This window comes from Watersipora subatra, chromosome 3 (genome assembly GCF_963576615.1).
Source record: "Watersipora subatra chromosome 3, tzWatSuba1.1, whole genome shotgun sequence".
In the NCBI taxonomy this organism is placed as follows: domain Eukaryota; kingdom Metazoa; phylum Bryozoa; class Gymnolaemata; order Cheilostomatida; family Watersiporidae; genus Watersipora; species Watersipora subatra.
Window position 1 is genome coordinate 62,556,680 of NC_088710.1, and position 27,899 is coordinate 62,584,578.

Here is a 27,899-nt window from a genome sequence, read left to right on the forward strand (position 1 = left end):
CAATGGTTGCTATCACATCGTATGGTGTTTCTGAAAAGTTTTCTCATAACGCTTTCCAGTTTTCATACCAGATTGTAAACTAGATAATGGACGATTCTGAAAATGATGGATCAGCTTTAGACTATATAACGACTTCAAATCAGAGTGTAGTTCTGATGATTGTGACGATCAAGCACACAGTCACTAAAACCATAACAATCACCTCAAAATAAAACAATGAAAGAAATAATTGTCATTGGTGTAACTGAATCATTATTCATACTATTTTGTGGACATTTTTCTACTGATCACTTTCTATAATGGGTTTGTAAGGATCAAAGAATGTCAAAGTGGAGCCCAAGTATAGATGGTGTTCAATTAAAAGGTGGTGCTATATTTTCAACCCTTCTTCTATAGCGGCATTCTATTAGAGGTGGTATTGAAACACTTGAGGCTACTTAAAACACTTGTTCTCTCTTACACGTATTCAGTTTCACAATCCTCACTTGAAGCAACTTGTTTAATCAGTTCTTTAGCCATCCTATACTCAGAAAAAAACATCAAAGAAGTTGCTGTTTTTTAATATAATATAATTTTATAATATAATATAATATTATAATAATATAATATTATGTAATATAATATTATAATATAGGCTTATAATATAATATTATAATATAATATTATATTATATTATATCTCATTGTATTATTATATAGCCTACATTATTTAGTAATGTAATAAAATGCATTGTAGTGTGATATCAAATACTTTAAAAGAACTTATATCTAGAGGCAACGAAAGTGGCTGAATTTCTTTGCAAAAAGAACGCAAAAAAGACTGGTACAGCAGGTCTGAGGGCTGCAGCATGTAGACTGAGGGTTTTTTAAGTATGAGATAGTGCTGGTTCTAAGGCTATAGTCTCCCAACTGCCTAGGTTGGGCTTCACACATGACATGCATAACTAAGAATAGTTCCAAAGGGGTGCAAGATACATACAAAGACTTGCGATCATATTGCAGACATTTTTAGAAAACAGTCTATATTGTGTGTGGTTTATCTTTATGGAACAGACTGGTCTGTAGTGTAGAAAAATCACAGTACGATACAAGTAGACTAGAGCTACTTTTGAGCTGTGGAATGGTCACATCTCATCATGTCAAACAGAGTGTTGACCCTCATCACACTCACCGCACTGAACACTACAGCTGGAGTCTGAGTCTGTAGTCATGTGATTGGCTAACCTCTTTAGATTAAAGATTTTAGGGCATTGTCAGACCACTGGTCAACAGCAATTCTCTCTGTAACCACAAAAGACAGATTACTCTTGCAGTTATTGTTATTGCTAGACACTTTCAGTGTCTGACCCGGCGTGTCGGGGTCGCTCCAGGTGAACTGCAGCTAAGCGAAGCAAAATATTAAAATGATTCCAATGAGAAGGGTGAGAAGAAATAGGAGCCTGTTGGTGATGGTAAAGATGTTTGTCCAATCATCTTGCGTTTTACTTTGCAATCGAGCCTGTTTCAACTCATTGGCTAGTGCTTGCAAGGCTTGATTATTGTCTCCATTTACACTCTAAAATATCAAGAAAAGGTATAGGTGATTATAACGACTGTCAGAAATTGTATTTATTTACAAGCAATTTGTAACTAAGCAATTCGGAAACTCATTTTTAGTAGTCCATCATTTATATAAAATTAAAAAAAGTCAGCCTTCGTTAAGCATGTGTGATTACGTAAGTAATTTTAGTTTATGCGTCACTTTAATTATCTAATTCTGTATGAAAAGTTAATAATAATAAAAATTTAATAATATTTATGAAAAGATTAATTATGAAAATACTGCAATATTCTCAAAAAGAAGTTATAATAAGATACCATTAATATAAATTAATAATGATAATAATAATAATTATTGTTATAATTACAATTATAATGATATTACAAATAATAATAATATTAGGCTGCTGGTAAATAACAAATAATCTTTACTGTAATTAGAGACGTGTCCGAAGCGACGGTTTGAAGTTGGGAAAAAGATTGCATCCTGTGGGATTACAACACATGACCTTGTGCGTACGCGACAAACACTCTAACGACTACACTAATCAACTGCAACAGGAACAATTCTAGGTATAGTTACGACAACTGACAATCTCTCACAGCACAGTCTCATGGCACACTAGATTTCCAGGTTACTAGTGAGAATAATTACAGATGAGAAATATGCAGTAGTTGGCAAACCATCCGGCTAGCTAGCAACAAGTCTTTCCATTTCGGCGCAAACGATTGCTGTGATCATTTCAAGGAAAAGTGCAATAATTTTAAAAAAGTAAACTTCATACTGCCAAGCCACTTTAAAGATAAACTTACACAAAACTAAATTTTATCTGAAAGTATCGGCATTTTTCTATCATTTGCGATTATTTTTGATGATACGACTGCCAAAATGTTTTAAGATTATAATTGACAAAACTTGATTGCAGTTAAAATGCTCAAAAGTAAAATACATGAACAATGACGTCACTAGTTTTTATCATTGCTATAGTTGATATCAGCTATTGTATTCAAGTTGCAGCGTTAAGTGTCTCTATTCCGTCGATCTCTTTGCAACTATAATAGATGTTGTTATCACACTTTGGTTTGATCTGAGCATTTTAACTGCGATCTAGTTTTGTTGATTTTAATCTTGAAACATCCTGGCAGTCAGATCACCCCAATCATCAGAAACAACCTCAAAAAATAGAAAAATATCGATACTTTCTGATAAAATTTACTAAATTTTTGTGCGAGTTGATCTTGAAGAGCGCTAGTCTGAGAAGAACTCCTAATGTGCTTGTACAAATGCAGGAACAGATGATAGACAGACAGCTATTCAAATGTGATTAGTCTTTGTTGAAGAGATAAATGTCGTAGTCTTGCCAACCCATCTTACTACATCGGCTAAAAGAAATTGAGATGTCAAAAATTAGGTAGTTATCATGAGGCTGTAGACATTGCGGAGATGAACCCATCACACTGAACAGAGGCTACACATAACCTTAACCAAAAATATTTGTAATTCTTGGCAGAGGGAAATGGTCTCTGCCTTTCAAAAGCATATAGCTGCCTCAATTGAGCGGAGCGAAGGTCATATTAATAGGAAGAGTAAGGAAGTATGTCTTTAGATAACCTTCCTCAGAGGACAAAACAAAGGTCTGTGATTATAAACACATGCCGCTGTTCATTATCGTCTGTGGGATGCATTCTTTTTTTTACTGCCCAGGTCAACAGCTGAAAGGAAATCTGTTGTTGTTTGCTTGGATCATACTTACGTAGGTCATTAAAGAAGTATTTGCTGTACACACCTGTGTTATTTCTTTTCATACCGCAGCCAACTTTAAGAAAACTCAAATTCTCAATATTACCCAAGGTTCTCGTATGCACTGCTACACAGTTCGTGGAACCGGTCACATTTTAAAATAGCTTGTTCATGTTTTAATAATGACTTCTGTACACAGGTTATAAACCTATACAGATTCGTTATACACATTTAACTTCCTGTATAATTCATATTGTATTACAGTAGCTGTTTTTAAATCTATAAAAGAAGATTTAGTCATATTATTAAAATGCTGTAAACAGTAGTTGTAAAACATTTTAATATTCTTTTATACAATCTGATAGAATGCATAAAAGTCAGCCCTTATACATGTACATGCAGGTATGGAAACCACTAGCTTGGGGTTGCTCAAATTCATTCAATTGAAGGTACTTATCATGTTCAAAAATGTTGTTTTTACCCTAAGGATTTTTAGTGTTTTAGTTAGTTTTATGATAAATTCAAGATTTTGTTTAGCTGTAACAAATAAAAACAAATGATAATGTAAATAACATTGTGTAGAGGATAAGCTTTTGTACCTCTATTTACAAAGTTATATCGATCTTGTACATTTGACTCAAAATTTTTTTATTAAGGGCATGAGGTATGGAGCAGCAAAAGTAAGAGTTGACAAAATCTAGTTTCTACGTCTTACGTAAGACAAGCAATTGACATGAATGGCATCTTCCGATATTCTCTGCAAGCCTGCTGTACAAGCACATAGAAAATATATGTTAAGCAAACATTTACTGTTTTCATGCTTGCGATGTTGCGTTTTTATCATCATGATTTGGTTACCGATTAAAATAGAGGTTGACAATGGTTGACAGAGGGTGACAGAGGGTGACAGAGGTTGACAATGGTTGCGTCTCCAAATATTTATCTTTGTATAAGCCACCAGCATGAACAAGCACACCACCATTGATAGTAATAATAGTGTGAGGCAGGATATGCAGCTGCAGGCAAACCAAAGATTTGACCACGGAGTATTGGGTACACGGTTTGCTGGCCATGAATAGATAACATCGGTTCGTTTTTACTTCATTGTCGGTGGTTACCATGGGGATAAACTGACAAGATATGCAAAAATTTTGTTGTGCATATTTGGTCAGTTCCTAGAAATTTTCTCAAATTCCTAGAAAGCAATTGTGCTTTTTAGGAATGTTTTAAATGTCCTTTGTGCATGTAATCTGGCTACAAAAGTATGGTTTAAAAATGATATAGTCTAAAATGATTGATTCGTAAAATTAATACATGTACATGGAAAAAGATTTAAGTTGGAGTTGTCTCTTCTCAAACTAGCCTCGTTTTAAAAATGCTACATTAAGTACAATGAATTTATTGGGTTAGTAAGCACTTATTTCTAACCACTACGCAAAGTTTCAACTCTCTACGTTCTTATGGAACTGAAATAATTTGTTGGTGGGAAGATTCCCTACGTTTGTGTCGGGCTAAAGCTTAGATCACTTCAGTGTCTATCAAAAATGAAATGATATTGTATTCTAATGGCAATGGTGTTGTATATGTTAATAATATTATCTCACGACCAAACACGAGCGAAGCGATTGCTCGAGAGATTTGCAAGAGAGATAAATGCATATGTGCACACAACTCACGAAGATTATTCATCAACACCATCAAAAACTCACGTACCGAAATCTCATCAACAAATTTAACTATTTCTCAATGGAGTCATTCAAGTATAATAACAATACAAAACACATATAAACCTATTTAAACATGTTACCAAGTCTTTATTATTTGTAGACAATATCCTAAACCTTACCCATCTGATCGGATTATACACAAATAGGCAGATTAATTTGGCCTAAAAACGCAATAAAACAGTTGAAAAGCTTTTTTTAATCATAATTAAGACCGGCCAACGATATGCCAATAAAGCCGTGCAACAAATAATAGAACTATTTAGCAGTGCGCATTTCACGAGAAAAACGTGCTCATTTCATCAGTCTATGCCATTGGTTTAATTGCCGAAGGTTTTTAATATTTTTCCGTTTTTAATATCTTGCAAAAGTATTTAATTATAAGAATAATTATTCAATTTTATAAAATTATTATAAGATTTAATTATCAGAATAATTATTCGAATTTATCTGAAGGTTTCTGTAATAAACGTAGACCATTTGAGGCGTAGACCGATTTACAGGTACGAAATTGTGGTACACAGTTTATCAGCCTATGTTTTTTGACCAATCACCGAAGGTTTCATTAAATTATTCAAACTGTTAGCCAAAATTCTTTACATTTTAGGTACAAGCTAAGGCCGAACTACAACACCCCTTTATTACAAGAACATTTTTTTGTTTTGCTCCAGTTTGCAGAAAACTTCCAGACGCATGAACACTCATTCTTGCTTTCTTATCGCTGTCAAACTTGAACTACTGGCCATGCCACTTTTAGCCGCACAGGCATTCTTCTCAATCTAGCATGGGGTTTGACGATACGCAAGAGTCAAGGTTTTACCATGGCTAAGGCTGTCATTGATATAGGACACCACGAAATGACCACTGGAATATCGTTTGTTGCTCTCTCTCGAGTTTGAAACATTAATGACTTACTTGTTAACAACTTCGCTAAGGAGCGCATCACTCATTAGCTATCAATGACCAAACCTTACAACGTAAAAGAGAGGAGACTAGATTGCGCGACCTTTAACAGAACACTGAACTTATCTATATTTGTTGAAATTGTTAGTTGCACCTTTTTGGAGTCGTGCTCCCTCAAATTTATTTTACATCATCTCGAACAACTCTCATTTACACTATACTCTGTCAATTCCTGCTGACAACTACTTTTTCAACAACCAGCACTACCCTTTCTTTTTTTCATTATCACTTATTCCATTATCAGGTCGTGGGCTGTATGACAGGGGAATTTCTCGTATTATTGTATTGGAATTGAATAATCTGATCAATGAAGCTCTGAATCTATTAAGATTTTAGCCAAATTTTTTATCCATGACTGGTTTGCTGTCCATGAATAGATGAAATTTGTTTGTTTTTAATTGATATTCTGTGGTTACCATGGTGATAAACTGAAAAGACATGCATAAATTTGCCGCTGTGCATATTTGGTCAGTTCCTAGAAATTTTCTCAAATTCCTAGAAAGCAATTGTGCTTTTTAGGAATGTTTTAAATATCCTTTGTGCATATAATCTGGCTAAAAAGTATGGTTTAAAACTGATATAGTCTAAAATGATTGATTCGTAAAATTAATACATGTAAAAAGATTTAAGTTGGAGTTGTCTCTTCTCAAACTAGCCTCATTTTAAAAAATGCTACATCAAGTACAATGATTTTATTGGGTTAGTAAGCACTTATTTCTAACCGCTACGCACAGTTTCAACTCTTTACGTCTTTATGGAACTGAAACAGTCTGGGAGTGTGAAGATTCCCTACGTTTGTGACGGGCTAAAGCTTAGTGTATATCAAGAATGAAATTATATTGTATTCCAACGGCAATGGTGTTGTATATGTTAATAATATTATAATATTGTATTGGAATTGAATAATTTGATCCATGAAGCTCTACATCTAGTGAGATTTTAGCCAAATTCTTTACCCTTGGCTGGTCAGTGGTTTTTGATTGGTTGAAAACATAACCTGGTTCTCACTGAGCAGCGTTTGAGCCTTTGCCATATGGTAGTTGTCTTCACAACCACATGCAAAATCTTCTTGCAGCTACCTCACTTTAGCAATAAACTAGACATTACGTATAACAACAATACAGCCAAAATTCTCAAAGGTCAAGGCTAGATAAAGGATTTATTCAAGATTAATAATTCTATTTAAAACTATGACATACATTTATATTACATAGAGAGTGGGCGTGTTTTTTATAATAGAGCATTCAGCTGTGCTGACAGTGTTGTTCAATATTTATATACAAAGCTTAAACAATAAAAATACGATTTTGTTGGTATATTAGCAAATATTAATTTGTCAAACGCATTTCCTTATAAATAGTACGCAGTATTTAAACTATGCATAATCAATTGAAATGTAATTTGATAATCAATTTTGAAGCAATTAGAATATCAAACTTTCTGAAAATTCATATCTTTTAGAAGTAGATTTTAAAGCACTTAGAATGCTTTAAATTTGGTTTAAATTTGCAAATACAATATAACTTTATATATATATATATATATATATTTCTCAAAGTATGTCTGTTTTCTGTTTTCGGTATGTCCAGCTATAGATATTAAAACTTTGGGTTTAAAATTCCACGTTATGCTGGACCTGAACTCACAAAGATCGCAAATGCAGATTGATAAATCAACGCTTTAACCCCAAGACAGCGGAAGCTCATACTATTACTCACTCTTTATACATAACGTATACATCGTTTTCCGTTTTCACACAAAAATGACGTAATAATTACAACTCTATGAACTCTTTTAGCTCTATGACGTGCGATGCTTTTTTGTTGTCGCCGTATTAGAGCAAACCTGTTTTCGGCAAAACGATATCAACAATAGACTCTCTCGATATTAGAAATCAGCGATTAAATTCCATTAACTCTATGAAACACGATGCCTTTTTGACGTTTTTTGAACCTCTATTTCCGGCTTTTCGAAAGGTTCAATTGCCAAATCCCTGTAAAGGTTAATACTTTTCACACAGACAATTGTATGATCTCGAGTAGGAATAGCCTCTAGAATCTAGATTCTCTCACCTTCGATCCGACATAGACACTACAATATACAAAATACTACCATATTCTGTCATACTTTTTAGTATCGTCATATTCAAAGTTTTGATGGATAGTTTTTGGTGGGACAGTAACCTTTTTATACCTACACACTTCTATGCAAGAATTGCTATTATTAATTCAGCATATTCAGGATTTTTATTTTGTTTTCTCAGTCTGTATTAATTGTATCATTACCTCATCATTTTTTATTGTAATTTTAGCAAACTGACTTAATTTAGCTGTTACTTGCTAATTATTTCACATTTACATCAAATCCCTATTATAATTATTTTATTTTTTTAATTTATTTGACCGACACAAAACCTTTTCCTCATGATATGAAGCTTGAAAGTTACAGTTGTTTTTGTTTTCTCTTTTAATTTATTTCAACTACACAAAACACTTCTCTCAAGATATGTAGTATGAAAGTTAAAATGACAAATGTTGTTATATGTTAAATACAATCAATTTTCTGTTCTAATCCTTTTTTATTACCAGGGCAACACCGGGTAGCACAGCTAGTCTATGTATACATTTCTCAAAGTATGTCTGTATGTATGCATTCTGACTATAGCTATTAAAATCTTTGATTTGATTGATCTTTGATTTGAATCTTCTATTTGATCTCAGACCCTACCATTCGCCAGTCCGACGCCTCACCCAATAGGTTACAGAGAATGATTGGATAGCTTGCCAATATAAGTCGCTATATGGGAGCACATACCCAACGGCTTTGCATACCATGCAGTGTTATTGCATAAGTAAGTGATTGTCATTAGTTAACTTACTGAAATTTTCTATTGACAATCTGCCAAGCTAATAGCAAGTGGCAGGCAACTCTCAATTCTTCTCATAGTTTATAAGCTGATTAAGTTGTTTATAAACAACGCCGGATAGCACAGCTAGTATATATATAAATTTCAGTCTTTATTTTTGTCCGTCTTTATTTGTCATCCCTGTGTCCAGTTATAGTGATTGCAATCTAGCAATGAAAAATCCACTTTGCAGAGGATTTGATCTTAGAACCTCTAATTCTAGAGGCATCAAGCTTATCCATTAGAACGGCACTTAGTAAGCAGTAATAGTTAAAATATTCATCATATCAGTTAAAATACACTTGAAGTGCTTGAAGTTATTGACTAGCATAGTTGATTCTTACATGTGACGGGACGACTAGGGTTGCACGATAGCTCGATAGTCGATTTCGATAGTCGATAGTTGTCTTTCTCGATATGAATATGTTGCCTATTTTTAGCCTATCGAAACATCCGAAACAAATATATCGTTATCGAATAATAAAAAATAAAATAACTCGATAGTTATCGCCCTCGGATAGCTCGAACACATAATTAACTCGAACGGATTTGTTTGGTCCGTTCCCACGCAATGATAAATTGCTTTAGATAATTTGACCTCAACTTGGTTAACTCGAACAGTTTTTTGTCCAACGGCTACTACGACGGTTGTTAATCGCTTTAGAATATCACTTTATTCCAAGCCATAGAGACGAACCTCAACTTTTAGTAGTTCTTAGACGTCGTTATTACCATCATCGGCAAAATATTTTTATTAACGACTTTTCTAAAGGTTTGCAAAAATCAAATTTTGCCAATCATCCGCTTAGCGATGGCCCTCCGAAAGCTAAGAAAAGTGAGCTAACCTTCGAATAAACTTAAAGAAAAACCGGCAAATTTGATCTTGGTTAAAACAATGATATACAGCCCCCTGTATATCATTCCTACTGGATATCATTGGTTAAAACGCTCAAAAAAGATGTCTTTTTTTCTGAGCATTTCAACAGCGATCAAGTTTGGCTAATTTTAATCTGAAAATGTCCTGGCAATCACATCACTTCAAACAACAAACCAATCTCAAGTGATAGAAAAGTCTCTATACTTTCTGATAAAAATTTTTTTAAACTTTACACTAGAAGCCTTTTAATTTGCAACAAGCCATCTATGCATTTGCTTTATACGTATATAGTTTGTATATGTACATTTATCTACTAATAAATACATGGACTTGTGACAGTGCTCTGATAACTTGAACGCTCTGATAACTCGAACACCTTTACCTATTCCTTCCCACAATCCTGGATTTTTTCAGGCACGATAATTCGATAGTTTTACCAGCTGCCAAGTCACTCGATAGCTATCGGTGAACTCTGTCTGCTCATTGATAATTCGATACTATTGCTATCGGTGGGACAACTCCAATGATAGTCGATAACACCTTTTCAAACAACAAATGCTATCTCTAGTGACGACTATTAAGCTGGCTTCAAACACAGCTATTGTTTTAGTAAAGATTTAAACTATAAGCTTACGAGGTAAGTTACTCAAATTCATTGGTAATTATTCTATTACTAGTGCAATGGTGGGCATTCACCTAGTTTATGTATAGATTAGAATCCGGCTCGTTAATTAAAAGCTTATTCAAAAACAGAAAGTTGAAGAACTTACGAATATGCTCCAATTTTGTAGAACAGTATGAGTTAGCATTAGAAACATATTGTGTTTGTGCTGACTGACTAAAATGCCCGTCAATAATCTACATGTTATAAATTCCTATCATGCTGTTTGTTAGCTGTAGCAAGTATGTAAGCACAATTTTTTGACTGATATAAAATCACTAAAATTTAAATTCTAATTCCTTTATTACATTTGGCATTCTTATATCAATTCTATTTTGAAAATACAACAGTTGTCATATTAATTACAAGACTGGACAACCCCTACATTCTAACACTCAACATCTCTATGCAGGTCATCGAGCACAGGTTATCAGGTAGCTTTTTAGCTTTTTAAGAGAAGACTAGCTTTGCTACTGTCACTACGGTCACTTACAAAACTGTGATGTTTCGAAAAGCTTTAAATGTCGTGTTTTGGAAACTAGCAAGGGTGCAGAGTTAAATTTTGCGCCAAATTTAAGCACGTTTTAGAAAACTTGTATGTTGAGGTGATCATAAAGAGAGGCTTAGCTGTTAGTTTTGTTATGCATTGACTCTTAATCAGCTATGAGCAAATGGTAGATCTTGAGTCAATTTCAGGTCTTTTACAGTTAGTTGTTGAATCTTATAAGCCTGAATTTTAGAGCTCAGTAAAACCTCTAATATTAATTTTATATATATATATATTGGTGTCAGAAAGTCTGCAATACAAACCACAACACGATTTTTGTTAACATTTTATGAGAAAAACATATAAAATTAATAGCGACATACCAAAGACTCAAAAATTGTACAAAATTATGAAAAAGTTGAAGCGAGAATGAGTTGGTATTGTTTAAATAATGATTTATTATTACAGTTTTTTTGCATTTGTTTGTGCACTTTTATTTTTTTCTTTATTATTAATTTTATTTTTATTTTTATTAAAAAACAAAGGAATCACAACTCCCTATAAGAACTTTCTCCCATCTTTTATGTTAGACAAAGCTTTATAAGTACAAATGACGAGAGTGTTGCTATAATCAGACTGTTTGTACGAAGATTTACTGGCAACCATTTACTGGGTATATTTTTTTCAGTCCTAACTTTTACTTATTTGTCATGCAAAACAGTTGCCATAGCGATGTTAGTTGGTCACTGATGTTTATAAATACACCCTGTTAGCTTATTTTACCTACGAATCCCATTTGTTCTATAAAAAATTTAGTGAACAGGCACTGACAGAATAGCATAAAAAATGTCATATCGCTTTCTTTTTCAATCAAATGTTTTGTTAAAAATTATATGTTATTAAATTAAAAAGCAAACTCATTTTGGGCAGTATACTTTCAGACCTAGCTTATAACTAGAACAACAGAGGAGAGCACACTATTGAATGCAAGCGCATTGTCATCTATGAGTATCAGAGGTGTCATACACTACCTCTGTTGTATTCAGCTCTCCATCTGGTTCCTCTAAACCAGCGTGTTGCTCTGAGTGAACAATATAGTCATTGTCTCCCCCTGTGGCAGCTCTGATATGAACAGTTCCATGACTACCCTCATTCTCATGCACAAGAAGATATGGACCAATAATTCCAGCATACTAAAAATATATTACATAATTATAAAATAAAGACAAATAGAGCAAACAGTACTGTAATAAATATTTTAGAAGTAAACAGTGATGCCATCTGCCTGATCAACATTTCCATTCATAAGATGCTGATTGTCGTCAGATATTGTTGAGACATCAAAACCTGCAGAGGTAAACTACACTGTTCTTATGGTTGATGTAGTGTTCACCAAAGCAGCTTTAATTTGATTTATGTATATATTTATATGTGGGAGTTATCCTCTTGTTATGGTCACATAGCTGCGATTATTAACCTCCAATCAGAGTTTTTTTCATAGACCTATTAACTATACTTAGTAGCATAGTATAGTTAATAGGTCTATGGTTTTTTACCAATTGCACTGAGACAAAAAATCAATAAATTATGTTATTGATGAAACTTAAATCTGGAGCAGTCTATTATTAAAAATGACTAGATACTGGAGTTGTCATCACCTGCAAGTATGATTACGCTGCCCTCATAAGCAGTGTACAGTCATGTAAACTGCTAAAAATGAAGTATGAAATGGTTTACAGAACGAAATAAAAAAGTTTAGGTATATTGGAGTACCTTCTTCAGCCATACTGGCACCGGTCGCTTGCGTCCAATTCTTTCTGCAGAAGAGATGATGCTCGAGAGGAAGATGCAGAGAAAGAGGAGTGCACCACTAGCAAGGGTCAAGGACACTGTAAATGTATCAATAAACGCTTTTCGCAAACAAATATAAATAAATCAAGCAATCGCAATTTTTTGTGTGCTTTATTGAGCTTTTGATATTCAAGGTACCTGTGACCTGTGACCTGTGACCTGTGACCTGTGACCTGTGATATGGATTAGGAAGTATTACCTTGAAGTAGTTAAAGTTAGTAAAGTTAGTAGTTTGCTAAATGTTTTACCTAACTTTTATATTAGCTATTCTTTCTCAGAAGTAGAATTAATTTTCAATTTAATGATTTATAACCAAAAAACCATTGAAACAGTTTTCTATAACCTTTGCTCCTGATTTTTTTTAGAAAGGAATTCCTCTATCCATAAAAGAAGTATGCAACCAGCCTAGTCATAAATGTAAGATGACACAAATAGCTGTTTTGAAGAAATAGAGTTTTAATTAATTGTATTGACAAACAGGCACCAGAATGCGTGACAGTTTTTCGATAAAATCTTTTGAAAAGTTGACAATTTTTGACAGTCACTTTGAAGATTTACAATCTAAGCTTTTCTGTTTCAATCAAAGTGCCAAAAACTTGTATAAATTCACCTTTGCTTACTAATGATATTATTTTTCCCACAGACAACTGTCTTCAGCATTAGATGTCTATTGTTACTATGCACAGGATAACTTACTAAAATATGGTGTAGAGTCGATGTAGGGTGGGTAAATCTCTTCTAGCACCTGGCTAACGAAGACCATGCAGAACAGCAGTACAGCTCCTAAAATATTCATGTTTCTGTATATAAGGTTTGGCAGTGGAGGTAATAAAAGGTGTTTTTTGTTTCTGTTGTGGTGATTAACTGAACGCTGACACTATAGCAGATTATGTAAAAGATAAACAGTGAATTGGCAGGTACTTGCGAGTCAGGTTGTTATGTGAGAGTTATCTTCTCAATTTCAACTACTAACAAAGAAAGTTCGGTTCTTTTGTAAGCATTAGCTTGCTAAAACACACAACTATGTGTGTAATTAGTATGCTAAACATTTGAGCCCTTAGCACATGATTTCAGAATATGTTGAATATATGAATTGTATGAATATGAAACATATTCATATGATATATCAATATGTTCACAAATGCCTATGCTCATAAATTCCAAGCTGTTATTTTTCATTAAACACTCGTGAGGGTCATTTTAGCTGATAAGTTGATTCTTCTAAAGTGCAATTATTTTGCTATCTGTTTATAATAATGAGATGAGTTTTAGAAACCTAAAAATTGTTAATAAAATTAGGTTTAGACAAAAAACTATAAATCGCTGTGGAGGGAGTAAACAGTTTGCTAAGAGACAGTAAGTAAGGAAGAGCAAAGAACATGTAAAATAACATTGGTAGAACGACATTTCTCAAAGTCAACTTTTTGTAGATTATAGGTTATAACTATATAATTATTATAGATTATAAATTATAGATTCTATTTTACAGATTTTAAATTATAAAAAAAACTAGATTGCATAATGAGGATAGAAATAAGTTCAGCTTTTGAATATAAATGTATACAAGCTGTACAAAGTTTACAGAAATATAGAAACTAAAGTAAGCAGGATGTTTTATCATTTTTATGAAATTCTGCAGTTAAATAGATTTTTTTCTAGTAGGGACACAATTATGAGATAGTACTGAATGCCCAGCATTGTTCATGTAATAAAATAGTTACCCAATGACTTTGAGTAACTTTAGCTAGTAACTTAAGCTAGCAAAATATCTACTACAGTGGGAGCCGTGCCAGAAGCCAGCTTACTGAACGTTACATTAGCCGTAATTATCAAACGTACTAGTTAATAACCAATAGTATTTTTTATAAGTGCTTTAAGCATGCCTATGTTAATCGATGTAATGAATGTATGCATTGCTATTAATTGCTACGGCCAGTTGGAAGGATTGGATTAGAGGTTGGAGGATTGGAGGATTGGAGGATTGAAGGTTCTGAGTTCAAATCCCCCGCAGAGCGAATTTTTTGTTCCTAATACTTTATTGCTATAACTTGACAGACGGACGACCAACGACAGACAGGCAAGCACTGAGATTTATATATATACTAGCTGTGCTAACCGGCATTGCCCAAGTAATAAAAAAGTCTTTGGACAGAAAATTGATTGGTATTTAATGTATAACAACATTTGCCATTCTATCTTTCAAACTACATATCGTGAGAAAAGTGTTTTGTGTAATTGAAGTAAAGTATGAGAGAAAATAAAAACAACTGTAAAGGTTTTCAAACTTTGTCAAACAACTGTTAAACTTCATATTATGAGGAAAATGTTTTGTGCAGGTCAAATAAATAAAAAAATAAACCGACTATAAAAAGGTTTAGATCTAAATGTGAAATAATTAGCAAATAATAGCCAATTTAAGTCGGTTTTGCTACAATTGCAATAAAAGATGATTTGGTAATGATACAATTAATACCAACTAAGAAAACAAAATAAACATCCTGAATATGTAGAATTAATAATAACAATTCTTGCATAGAAGTGTGTGTGTATAAAAAAGGTTACTGTTCCACTAGAGAACTGTTCTGCAAGAAAATAATTGGCCTTGACCCTAGATATAGTAATTGAACATTACAAAAAATATTTCTTAACAGGGGCGTCGTAACGCGTGGTTGCATTGGTGAAATAATCAGCATGCGCTATAGCTAGAGCCGGAATGACAGACAGATCCGCATACTTTGAGGAATATATATATATAGATAGATTAGTTATTTTGTGACAGCAAACATAGACAAATAAAGATAAGGTGGGGCATTACAATTATGTTTTGTGTTTATGGAGTTATCACATTTCTGCTTTATAATAGCTTAAGAACTTTGCTGCTGATTTGGAACAACGCAGGCACTTGAGTAGCCTAAAAACTTTAATCTTTTTTGTGGAAGCTTAAGAGCGATAATATAAATGGAAAGCAACGTGATTGCATCTCCTGAAACCAGCATAGCATGTTTTAAGTGTACAGCAACTCAGGCAACGTACAATTATTAAATGTTTAAACCGTACAAAGCTTACCATAGGTGAGTTTCTCAGAACTGTCAGGGGGAAGGAGAAAAATGACGGGTATGAGCAGAAGTAGGAAGCAGATTGGGGCGACGTAAACTTTTATAAAAAAGCTGGCATGTCTCATCATTTCAATGCTGATGATGAGAAGTTCTCCTGAGTTGGTTCCTTCTATTTGTGGATGCTGGCAAAGGAACCCGAGCTTTAGTGAATAGGTCTATTGTCGGTGTGTTCTTAAACTTTTTAATTTTTAGTATGGCACGTCAAAAACTTATACATATAATTGTTTTTTTATTATGAAAATATTTTGAAAGTCTTGGAGTCAAGAAGAAGTGATTATGTTTTCATCAAAACCTGCTATACAGCGTTTAACAGATGCTGAAATTTAAAATATGCACCATGAAGTCTACTGAATTCATTGACCCCCTGACCTTTGCAGCTTTTGGTTAAGAACTCTACAGTTTTAGAGTCAATGCCTATTAGGGCATATGTGGCATTCTTTGAGCCCAATTAGCTTTGGATCTTAATGAACTTGGTTACTTCAATAAGTTTGTAGGCGTCTACTCGAGGGATGTTGAGAATTTGACCAAGGCACTCAATCATTAGTCGGTTTTTTAAGCTTTTGTTGCTAGCCACTGAGATGCATATTATAAAAATTGTATTAAAGCTTTAAATGTATTGCTTCAAAAAACAGTTTTAAATAAGAAAAATAATTGAATAATTTACTAAATAAAAAGACTTATGAGTAAAAATGAGCAAAAAATTAACTATTTAATGAATCTTCTATAAAGTCATGTGATCAGTCAGCAGTTCAAGAGACAGAATAGCAAAAGCTAGAAACCTACGCAATATATAAACACAAATAATTTCAATTCATTTTACTTTTGTAAGCTAAACTGGTGTGCAAAGCCTATAAACACTGTAACAATAACAACCAAAGCAAAACGCTGTTGTGTGCTGCCATAGGATTAGCTTTTACAGTTGATGAGTGTTTAGTGTAATACTTACTGCCTCCATAGAAACTTCGAGTACTTCCCATGCTACATGTTGTGTTGTTACCTTAGGGAGGCTGCTATCAAAGTCTAGCGTTCCAGATTGCATAGCATGAAGTTTTATCTAATAAGTGTACAGTTGAAATCACTCTATGATATTATATAACATATAATAAATCTTTCTCATCTAACAATTGTCTTACATTGGCATATTATAAATTAAATTTTCCTGTTGTCTCTAGCAATAGACTCTATAAAAGTCGTGCCGCCCGAAATTACTGTATGGTAATAATATGGATATTGCCATATATGATAATATCCATATATTACCATATATGGTAATATACGATATATGGTAATATGGTGTAATATTACCATATGCGGGAATATTTACTGGATTGCCATGCGTTGAATGGATTCAGAGTTTTTTTTTCACTACGAACGATAAAAACGTTAAATTATGAACAGATTTGATTCGATTTGATTAAATTTATGCAGTGAAACTAGTATTCACCGTTACAGAAATGCTCACTGTGGATGAATTCAAATCAATAATACCTAGCTACGCTCTCTTTAGTGGAGGTAAATTTTTAGTGCATTTAATCACATACCGCTCTATTCTAAGTACTATTGCCAACGATAGGTTGCTCATATGATGACGATGAAGATATTACCTTTTTTATTTATTGTATCTCATTTATTAAATAACTGAATCTACCAATTGTACAGATACCCACTACTATTAAAGTAATAACTGTATAGCAAGTAGTAAATTGTATAATATTACCATATATGGTAATGTCGTGTAATAATCCCATATTTAGTAATATATATGGTAATATTACAATATATTACTATATATATTACACAATATACCATGCATAGTTATATTGTGCAATGCTACCAGATAGGTAATTTTTTATAGCTAAAACCCATTAAACAGCTGTACATTCAGAATGGAAGGAAGGTAGCATTATATCTGCAAATATAAAAGAAAAGTTATGAGGCTACCCGATGATCAAGCCAATCTAATGCTTATAGGAGAAAACTAAGCAAGTTTTTAGACTGTAAAAAAACTACTTAAAATTACAAATTGGAAAATAAGCTTCAATGTGTGTTTGAGATACATAAATATACCGTATATCCCATAGGCTAAGTTTGATTGTTTCATATTCTATGAAATGTTGTGTTGAATTATTCTACCAATGATTTACAGAACACATATTCAAATGTCAGAGAATATAATCTGATCAAATCAGAATACATGTATAGTTTTTGAGCAAGTCAAAATGTATACTATTTCAAAATATTATATTCTAGTTATGTTAAACTGTATGTCTAGTCAGACTAGATCAGAATGTACACATATGTTAGGCTATAATATTCAAAGGATTTCTGAGATGATAAATAAGGGATTTGGCTGCTGTGCAAGCACTTTTTATAGAAGCCTTAACTTCAGTAGCGGCACGAATACTTTGCTTGAATTTGGTGTGCTTTATGATTCATGTGTAAAAAATATGTAAGGAGAAAAATTAATAAGACTCGGCTTATTTTGTAATAGTTTTGGTTAATTAAAAACTACTAGAGTTGGCAACACATAACAACAAATATAACGTGAGTGTAGCAGTACTCTTCAACTATTGTGGTTAGTCAAAAGATTACTGTCACTGTGGTGTGTATAGGCATTTCAATGAACCCGCAGTTGATTTTTGTTAATAATAAAAAAAACTAAGGAGTAACGACTCCTTGCAAAAAAACCTTCTCCACCCTCTATGTTAGGCAAGTCTTTATAGGTATGAATGACGAGAGTGTTGCTATAACCAAACAGTCTACTCATGTGAGACAAAATATCCCTCCAACTGTCATTTGATGTTTTGTTATAGATTTAGGTAGTAACGATCGATATAAAATATCATCTCGCTAAAATAAATAACTGTGGGAAAGCATAGGCAACTGTGGAACAATACAGTCAATTTTACAAAGGTATAGACAATTATTAGAAAACAGTTGTTAGCTGTGGGAAGGCATAGACAACTATGGAAAAATATAGTCAACTTTGGAAAGGTATAAACAATTATTAGAAAACATTTGTTAACTGTTGGAAGGTATAGACAACTATGGAAAAATATAGTCAGCTTTGGAAAGGTATAGACAATTATTAGGAAACATTTGTTAACTGTGGGAAGGCATAAACAACTATGGAAAAATATAGAAATTTATGGAAAGGTGTATGCAATTGTGGAAGAGCATAGAAAACTATGAAAAGGTATAGACAACTGTAGAGAGTAAATAGTAATGGTAGAAAGAGGAATGAGGATAAGAGACACTTCTGATATGCCTTAGCACATAACACAAGATTCACAGCCCTACAATTATAATAGCCTGCTTCACAATTCTTTGAAGTAAAAGGACATTGGGTTACTTAGGATAGCTGAAGTTTTGGTCTGCTAGAAGTGGCTGTTTAGTGATGGTACTCTAGTGCCTTATGCAGATATGGTTCAAATAGCATCAGGAGCTGAAAACCCATAGAGAAATGCCAACTATATGTCAACTTTGATATTAGTCGTAGACAGTTGATTGATTTAATAGTTGAAACAACGGACTAGCCATGAAAAAATTGGGTCATTATTCATGGTATAGAAGGCAGAAACAGCCTGAAGAAGAATGGCAACACTTTCCAAAAACTCTATCTCTGACTGACAAACGTGAAGACAATTTTTATCTCAATTTTTTTGTTCAGTTAGCTAAATAACACTAGTCAATGTCAATAGTGTTGATATGTAGAGGCTGTAGACCTGATTGTTGTGACAATTCATCTCAAAATAATTTTATATGAAAGACACTTTGATATTTTCCGCATCAGTAATGACCGCAACACAAAACACCACCAGCCCACAATACAGATCAGTAAAACTACGAGTTACTGATAGAGTTCTCAAGTTGGTCATAGAACATAAGATTTACATGTTGTTTCTAACAGCTTCAAATACCGAACTGGTTTCTATCTTTCTTTGTTAGAAATGCTTGTCAAATGGTTTGGTTAGACTGCTCCATTATGTACTAGGCTTAGTGTTAAAGCATCAGGTGTTAGTATTAGCTAAATGTTAAGCATTAAAGCTTAGTGGTTATCAGATAGAAGTTGTTATCCTCTTATTAGTTGTCTGACTATAATATTTTTAACAGGTTTTATTGGAAAGACTTCTCTTGAAACATATTTGGCAGTCTTACAGCAGAATCTCGGATAAGCTTGTGATCAAGGAGATATAAAAAATATTTTAGCTTCTATTTTAGCATGAAGTTGGAGTAAATAGGAACAGAGTCTTTAAAATTTACCTAAACTCTTACACTTTCAAGTTTTATTGGTTAAAGTTATAATTATATAAGTTATATAACATTTTTAACAGATAAAAAAGGTTTAATCTTAAGTTATTTAAATATTTATATTATAAAAACAAATTTATTTGCCAACAGTACTATTAGTATCGCAGCTATTGGCAGCAGCATTTATAAATGAGCAAATTTGGCTCGGCAAGATCAGAGCAGTTTAAGCCAATTGAGAGCTATCTGTAAGACATATTTGCAACAAAATGCTTGGATTGAATTGTAATTGGATTGAATTGTTATTGAATTGAGTTGTAATTGGAATTGAATTAAACTGAGTTGTAGTTGCAGCCAACTTTACACCTTTATATATTGAGCAATTTTATACTACATTCCTATTTAGAGATTTCAGGTCAGTGAAAAAACAGTAATAGTAAGATGACTATGTTTAAGATGTCTTAAGAATTACTATGCTTTACCAAGGGGTCCGGATGATAGAGTTGAAAGTAGCAATGTTGAATGTCTCGGGGAAACTTTTTCATGTCAAATAGACAGGGAACTGTCTCGTGCACACTTAAAAAGATATCAACCTTTCCATCATAGGAGATGTCAACTCGTAAAACAGAGTCAGACAGGCGGATGAACTTGTTTCTAAAAGAGATATTATAACACTCTGTTAGTGGGATAACTGCAGTTTTCTACGAACCAGAGGTGAAGATCTGTTTGTGAAGCTCAATTCTTAAGGCTTATGACAATATCTTATGACAGTTATAAAGATTTTACAGCACTAAATGATATAAATGTTATATGGGGTTGCATCAATGACATTTAAGCACAACAGTATAACAGATTTCAGCTGAGTATGTAATGTACCAAACTATGTCAGAACGTATGTCTATTCAGACCATATCAGAATGTATGTCTATTCCGACTATATCAGAATATATACTCATGTTAGAATATAATATTCAAAGAATTCCCTAGATAATTAATAAAAGATCTGGTCATTTCATTAGGTTTTTCACAGAAGCCTTGATTTCATGGCCACTTTAATTGACATGAGTACTTTCATATGAACCATATAACATATGAGTCATATAACATATGAACCATATAACATATGAACTCTATAACATATAAACCATATAATATATGGGCCATATGTCATATGGTTAGTATGTTATATGGGTCATATAACATACTAACCATATAACATATGAGCCATATAACATATGAACCATATAACATATGAACCATATAACATATGAACTCTATAACATATAAACCATATAATATATGGGCCATATGTCATATGGTTAGTATGTTATATGGGCCATATAACATACTAACCATATAACATATGAGCCATATAACATATGAACCATATAACATATGAACCATATAACATATGAACTCTATAACATATAAACCATATAATATATGGGCCATATGTCATATGGTTAGTATGTTATATGGGTCATATAACATACTAACCATATAACATATGAGCCATATAACATATGAACCATATAACATATGAACCATATAACATATGAACTATATAACATGTGAACCATATAACATATGAACTATATAACATATGGACCATATAACATATGAACCGTATAACATATGAACCATATAACATATGAACTATATAACATATGGACCCTATAACATATGAGTCATATAACATATGAACCATATAACATATGGCAATAGCCAAATTCAAAATTCTTGCCTTATACGGTAGTAGCTGTGGTTATGTAACAAAAGACAAGAGTCTGCAGCGATGACAGCAAAGATAAAGTGAGTGCTGTCCTGCTCTTCCATTATGATGGTTAGTCCAAGTATTACATTTGAGTGCAAAACTAATACCTTCATGAAACAAGCTGTTTAAATGAATCTATAGGGGCAAATTAAGTTAATTTTTTTCAACCATGGAACACATTTGTGTCTGTTTAATGTGAATGTTGTTTTCAACCAGCACATAATAGATTTTTTATTTTATTTAAAGAGAGAATCCACATATCAGAACAACCTACCCGCTGTGAAAGAACCTGGGAATCCAAACTTTATAGCGATCAAAGATGGCTGTAGTGATATTGCCAAACTGAAGAGGGTCCCACGTCAGCCGGTCGTCTGTCCAGTGCTGTTAATGACATCTCATTCATAACGGCAGAAACTTATTGGCAAAAAATGAACTTTTTCATTTGGTTGATTTTACAAACTTTCCAAGGGTCATTGACAGCAGCTGTTGTTTGTTATCTGTCCACTTTAGGTTCCAGTCAAAAAAGTACGAACCAAAAGTGATCACTATTAACTGAAACTATTCAGGATACTTACTAAGAGAAATACTCCAGAAACAAGGAAGCTGCCTTCTTTTTCTTTCTAAAAGTGTAAATATTATATCAGATATGATGAACAATGTATGCTAGATCAATTCATGCTAGTAAAGCCTAAAAACTGTTTTTAAATATTTATTCTTAAAGACTTGGCTAAACATAAAAAGTGACATGACTTCATCTGCCCAAAAGACATTTAAATTTTAGTTTGTAAAATATTTCTTTAATAGTTTCTTTATAGCTAAGCCGCTTGGCAAACTCAAACTGTGTTTATGCTACTATTGATCAGACTCAACAGAATTTGGTCGAATTGTTCAGCGTAATTCATGCCACTCGTATTAACAAATATTCAGCATAATATTCTTCATAATATTCTTCATAATATTCTTCATAATATTCTTCATAATATTCTTCATAATATTCTTCATAATATTCTTCATAATATTCTTCATAATATTCTTCATAATATTCTTCATAATATTCTTCATAATATTCTTCATAATATTCTTCATAATATTCTTCATAATATTCTTCATAATATTCTTCATAATATTCTTCATAATATTCTTCATAATATTCTTCATAATATTCTTCATAATATTCTTCATAATATTCTTCATAATATTCTTCATAATATTCTTCATAATATTCTTCATAATATTCTTCATAATATTCTTCATAATATTCTTCATAATATTCTTCATAATATTCTTCATAATATTCTTCATAATATTCTTCATAATATTCTTCATAATATTCTTCATAATATTCTTCATAATATTCTTCATAATATTCTTCATAATATTCTTCATAATATTCTTCATAATATTCTTCATAATATTCTTCATAATATTCTTCATAATATTCTTCATAATATTCTTCATAATATTCTTCATAATATTCTTCATAATATTCTTCATAATATTCTTCATAATATTCTTCATAATATTCTTCATAATATTCTTCATAATATTCTTCATAATATTCTTCATAATATTCTTCATAATATTCTTCATAATATTCTTCATAATATTCTTCATAATATTCTTCATAATATTCTTCATAATATTCTTCATAATATTCTTCATAATATTCTTCATAATATTCTTCATAATATTCTTCATAATATTCTTCATAATATTCTTCATAATATTCTTCATAATATTCTTCATAATATTCTTCATAATATTCTTCATAATATTCTTTAGCTTGGACTAGTTTGGCTGCTACAGATTATCTTTAATCTGTCTTTTTATCTGTCTTTAATATTCTAAGAAAGTCTAACTGCTCGTTGTAATTGTAGTAGAAATAGTTAGTTAAGCTTCTTGGTAGGTAACAAAATGAGTTGGTTATTTTTACTGGTTATGAAAAGTAGTAATTAGATTTGTTTTCTTCTGATAATAAATAATCACGCTATCGGGTAGTGTTGTCACGGGTGGACCGATGGACTAAGACATTCACGTGTGCAGAACTTATTTTGCGCAATCTTGAGAACTTCTGTTTAATGAAAAGTTGAGATAGTTAAAAATGGAGACTATAAGCTTTATGAAGTTTTTTATGACTAATTGTGGATATTGAACTCAGCGATAAAAACAGGCTGTTAACCTTTCCAGTCTTTCATTGTGAAAGTTCAATGGTAAGGCACTAAGCCTGTTGGCAGCATCTCATGAATCATTATATTTACTAGCAACAGGCGTGAAGGATTATATAATATTAGTTGAGAAATAAACTTGAATATCAAGATAGCTCTGAATATGGCCGCAGCTAGTTTACACAGAAGTAAACAAAACATCTACAATAGCTGTGTTTTCTGTAACAAATCATTTTTCATTACACATTTTAGATTAGGGTTTCGTTTAATGCTTATACAGTAAATTTAGCATTACAGTTCCAGACACACGTCGAGCTAGCGTTAACATGTCCTCAAGTAGTCAAATACCATGCTGCTTTGGTGATTCTTAGCTAGAGCCCAAATAATCGTGAAAGAATGTTTCTTTTTGTGATTGTCCTTCTACGTCATGCAGACAACTCCTGAATTATCAGATTATATTAGGTCCACTTTTAATTTGTATGTTTACACTTGCTTAGTATTTTTCTCTTAGATTATCAGACCAACTTGTGTGGTTGTGTGGTTTATGTTTTTTAACATGCGCTTAAGGTAAACCTTAACATATCAATGCAGAAGGACGATATATAGAAGGTTGATATACCAAAAGTGTAAAATTAATATAATTGAACGTAAAGAAGTAGGTCAATTGAATTATAGCAGGAGCCAGCAGAAAATGAATTTAGAAATTTTTTCTGATGGGTCTTAATTATACAGGAAAAGAAGACTCAGCTATTAAAGCAACATAGTAGGTGGAAGAATGTGACAGAAGATTGCATCATACTCAACTTACAACTTGTCCAACACTAGTCAAGTAGAATATGGCATAGATATCCAAGATCTCAAATGGACTCGGTCTCATAAAGATGTCATAGTGAAAGCTGTTATTAGTTTGCCCTGTGGACAGATACGAGTCAAGCGTAGGTAAGAAACTTCCGTCTGGGTTCCCATAATCCTTTGGACGAGTAGTTGTAGCTTTTGGAGCAAATGAAGAAGCTTTAGTGGCAGAACTTCCAGTTGTTAAGGGCAGTGTGATTCCACTAGGCTTCTCATCTGAGGTCAAAGATATTTGTGTTTAGCTTGATAGTCAATTTTTTTCAAGGAAAAATATTAATTTGAGTGAGTTGTGTGTCTAAGCATTTTTCAGAACTATTCTAACAGATGACTAGCTTTCAGCCATACTTCTTAGCAAAAACATCATGCGGCAATAGCACAATAGCTTAAGAAAGGGGCCTTCAAACTACCCGCCGTAACTCTTAATCGAGCACTCTGCTATTGGGTATCTAAACCTACTGTAGTTTCCCAAAGCCTTAGTTCATTACTGCAACCTATAAACTATAAAAGCATGAAAGCGCTGATGCCCAGTTAGCAAAGAATAATTCGAGATATCATGGATAGAGCTATATAAAGACCTCCTCAAAGCTTCTTGCGTTCTGGAAATGCCTTTTCAAATGTTCAGCAGATAGCTAACATTTATACATCATTATCACTAAACATGATTTATACAATAGATCATCGTTTGTCCAAGCTAGAAGTTTATTAGAAATTATCCATTATTAGCCTGTCAGAGGCTATCTGAAGCTTGGCTCCTCTCCTTTCCCTCCCCTTCTTCATCTTTTCTTTTTTCTTCCTGATTCCCTTATCATCACCTTTTCTCCCTCTTCTCTCTTTCTCTCTTTTTATCAACTCTCCCCCCCCCCCCCCCCCCCCCCGACCCTCTCTTTTGCTTCCTATCTCATTTTCTCTACCTCTCTCCATCGCCCTTTAGAGTTATCTTACCCTTACCACCTTTATTTTTCTCTCTTACTCACAATCTTAACCATCCACACTCTCTTCTCTTATTCTCTCCTCTTTTTTGCACGTTCTCTCTTTTACTCTCTCGTTTTCTTTGATCCACTCTCTCTTACCCTTTCTCTCATCTTCTTTATGGTCACCCGCTCTATCACCACCTTTTCTTCCACTTCCTCTCTCCTCCCACTTTCACATTCTCTATCTTTCTCCCTTTGTAATCATTAACTTAGAAAGGGAGAGATAGAGAACGTGAGAGTGAAAAAAGGGAAAAAATGGACAAACTGATAACCATTAATAAAATTTGTTTTATTAATGGTCACTGACAAATAGTGAGAAGCTGCAGTGAGATGTTTTGCTTCCGGCAGAGCTGAGGTAAGCTAATGGGGGGGTCACACAAGAACCGAAACGAACTATACGACGCAAAATGACATCGCTGTCAGTTGTAAACTGTTCGGCCAAAGACATTTCTGACCAAAACGAACCATTTCGGTCCTGCTCGAAATTTCGTGGCTGACGCCTTGCTCTTATTGGCTGATTAAAATTCTAGCGAGCACACATCACATTTCTCCTTGAGTGCGTGTGAGCAAAGTTAAAAAAGAAATGGAACGATACTTTTATTTCATTAAATAAACAACATGAAGCAATTTACCACAAGGCTCACCCAGACTTGTGATTGTGTTGCATAAATGTAAGATGTTGCACTTAAGTTTTGCATAAATGTAGGAGAATGGTTGTGATTTTCTTTCGTGTAGAATATAAGTAATGTGTCATACTCATCCTGACGAAGTATCGTTGACTGATTTATTTATGTAAAACCACAGCACTATGATAAAGACTGTTTTTGTTTATTATGTACTCAGCATAGAAAAACATTCATATGTTAATAAAAATATAATTATGTTGATGGGAAGGGTTGGTAAAATCTTTGTATCGAGTGATTTATTTTGAGCAGCTGAACAATCTTTGGATAAATCTGCTGTGTAATTATAATTAATAATTGTTCCTCAAAGTTTTTTGTTTACAATAAAAATATTTAGCTCAAATACATTAAAGCTACCAATGAAACAGTGTCCTGTCTCCATACGTATGGTATTTAGGAAGCGAAGTGAATTTTGATGCCGTGTGACATGTGGCTTAGGCGAACCGAAATAAAACAACTTCCGAACCAAACCAAACCTAAGTAAGTTCGGCGCTCATGTGACCACGCCTGAAATAGAATGAAATGTAGTTATTAGTAACGTAGAGAGTACCCTTGGTTCTATCTCAGCATAACTGTGTCAGTACACCATAGCCCTATTAAAAACAAAACATCTCATTATAGCTTCTCACCATTTGTGAGTGACCATTGATAAATAAATTATGGATAAAATAAATTTATAAATGTCTAACTTATTATGCGCACAAGTCTCTCAATAACATTCACGCTTTAAACCTTTTCATTTATTCAGCAACAGGAAACAGGAAGTAAGGATGCTTCCAAAGACATGCTTGCTTAAATATTTATGTATGTTTTAACTAAAAGTGCACCTAATTAAATGTATAAAAGAAATAGACACAGCTCACTTCATACCTGTAGAAGTATCAGCAGAACTCAGAAGCACAAGAAACAGAAATAACCCAGGCCGACACATACTGTACGCTACTGGCATTACCCTGTGCAACGACTGTAGCTTTTGAAATTAATTGCAATTGCAATAGCGGGTCTGATAGGTCAAAGGTCACGCTGCCGCCACTGTAAATAATACTGATAAGCTGTGTGTAATCCGTACCAGTCTCACTATGGTGCTGTTAATTGCAGCCATTCTGACAAACAACAGGATAGCAAGGTTCTTGCATATCGTTTGTTAAAATGCTTAAATATTCTACTTGACTGTCGGCCTGTGGAACACATTATACTGGGCTTTTGGTCAAACCACATTCTCTCACAGCCACTCCCCCTTTTCGCCTATCAATAACTTTTCTCCATGTTATAAACTCACAGAAAAATATGCATTGGTCATTGGTGCAAAAATAATCCACTACATGGCTATTGTAAGGGAGAAT

The 27,899-nt window shown here is 33.1% G+C and overlaps 1 protein-coding gene across 1 annotated transcript; it reads right to left on the reverse strand.

Moving 5' to 3' along the window:
* Nucleotides 1–1,364: 1,364 nt before the first annotated feature.
* On the reverse strand, nt 1,365–27,546 carry LOC137390396 (5-hydroxytryptamine receptor 3A-like). Its single transcript, XM_068076728.1, has 11 exons — nt 27,427–27,546; nt 24,859–25,118; nt 22,461–22,505; nt 22,160–22,266; nt 20,594–20,765; nt 16,810–16,917; nt 15,814–15,985; nt 13,444–13,530; nt 12,670–12,785; nt 11,928–12,089; nt 1,365–1,554 (listed from the first exon to the last, which is right to left on the reverse strand). The coding sequence occupies exons 1-11, from the start codon at nt 27,503–27,505 to the stop codon at nt 1,381–1,383; spliced, it is 1,482 nt and encodes a 493-aa protein (XP_067932829.1). The 5' UTR covers nt 27,506–27,546; the 3' UTR covers nt 1,365–1,380.
* Nucleotides 27,547–27,899: the final 353 nt, after the last annotated feature.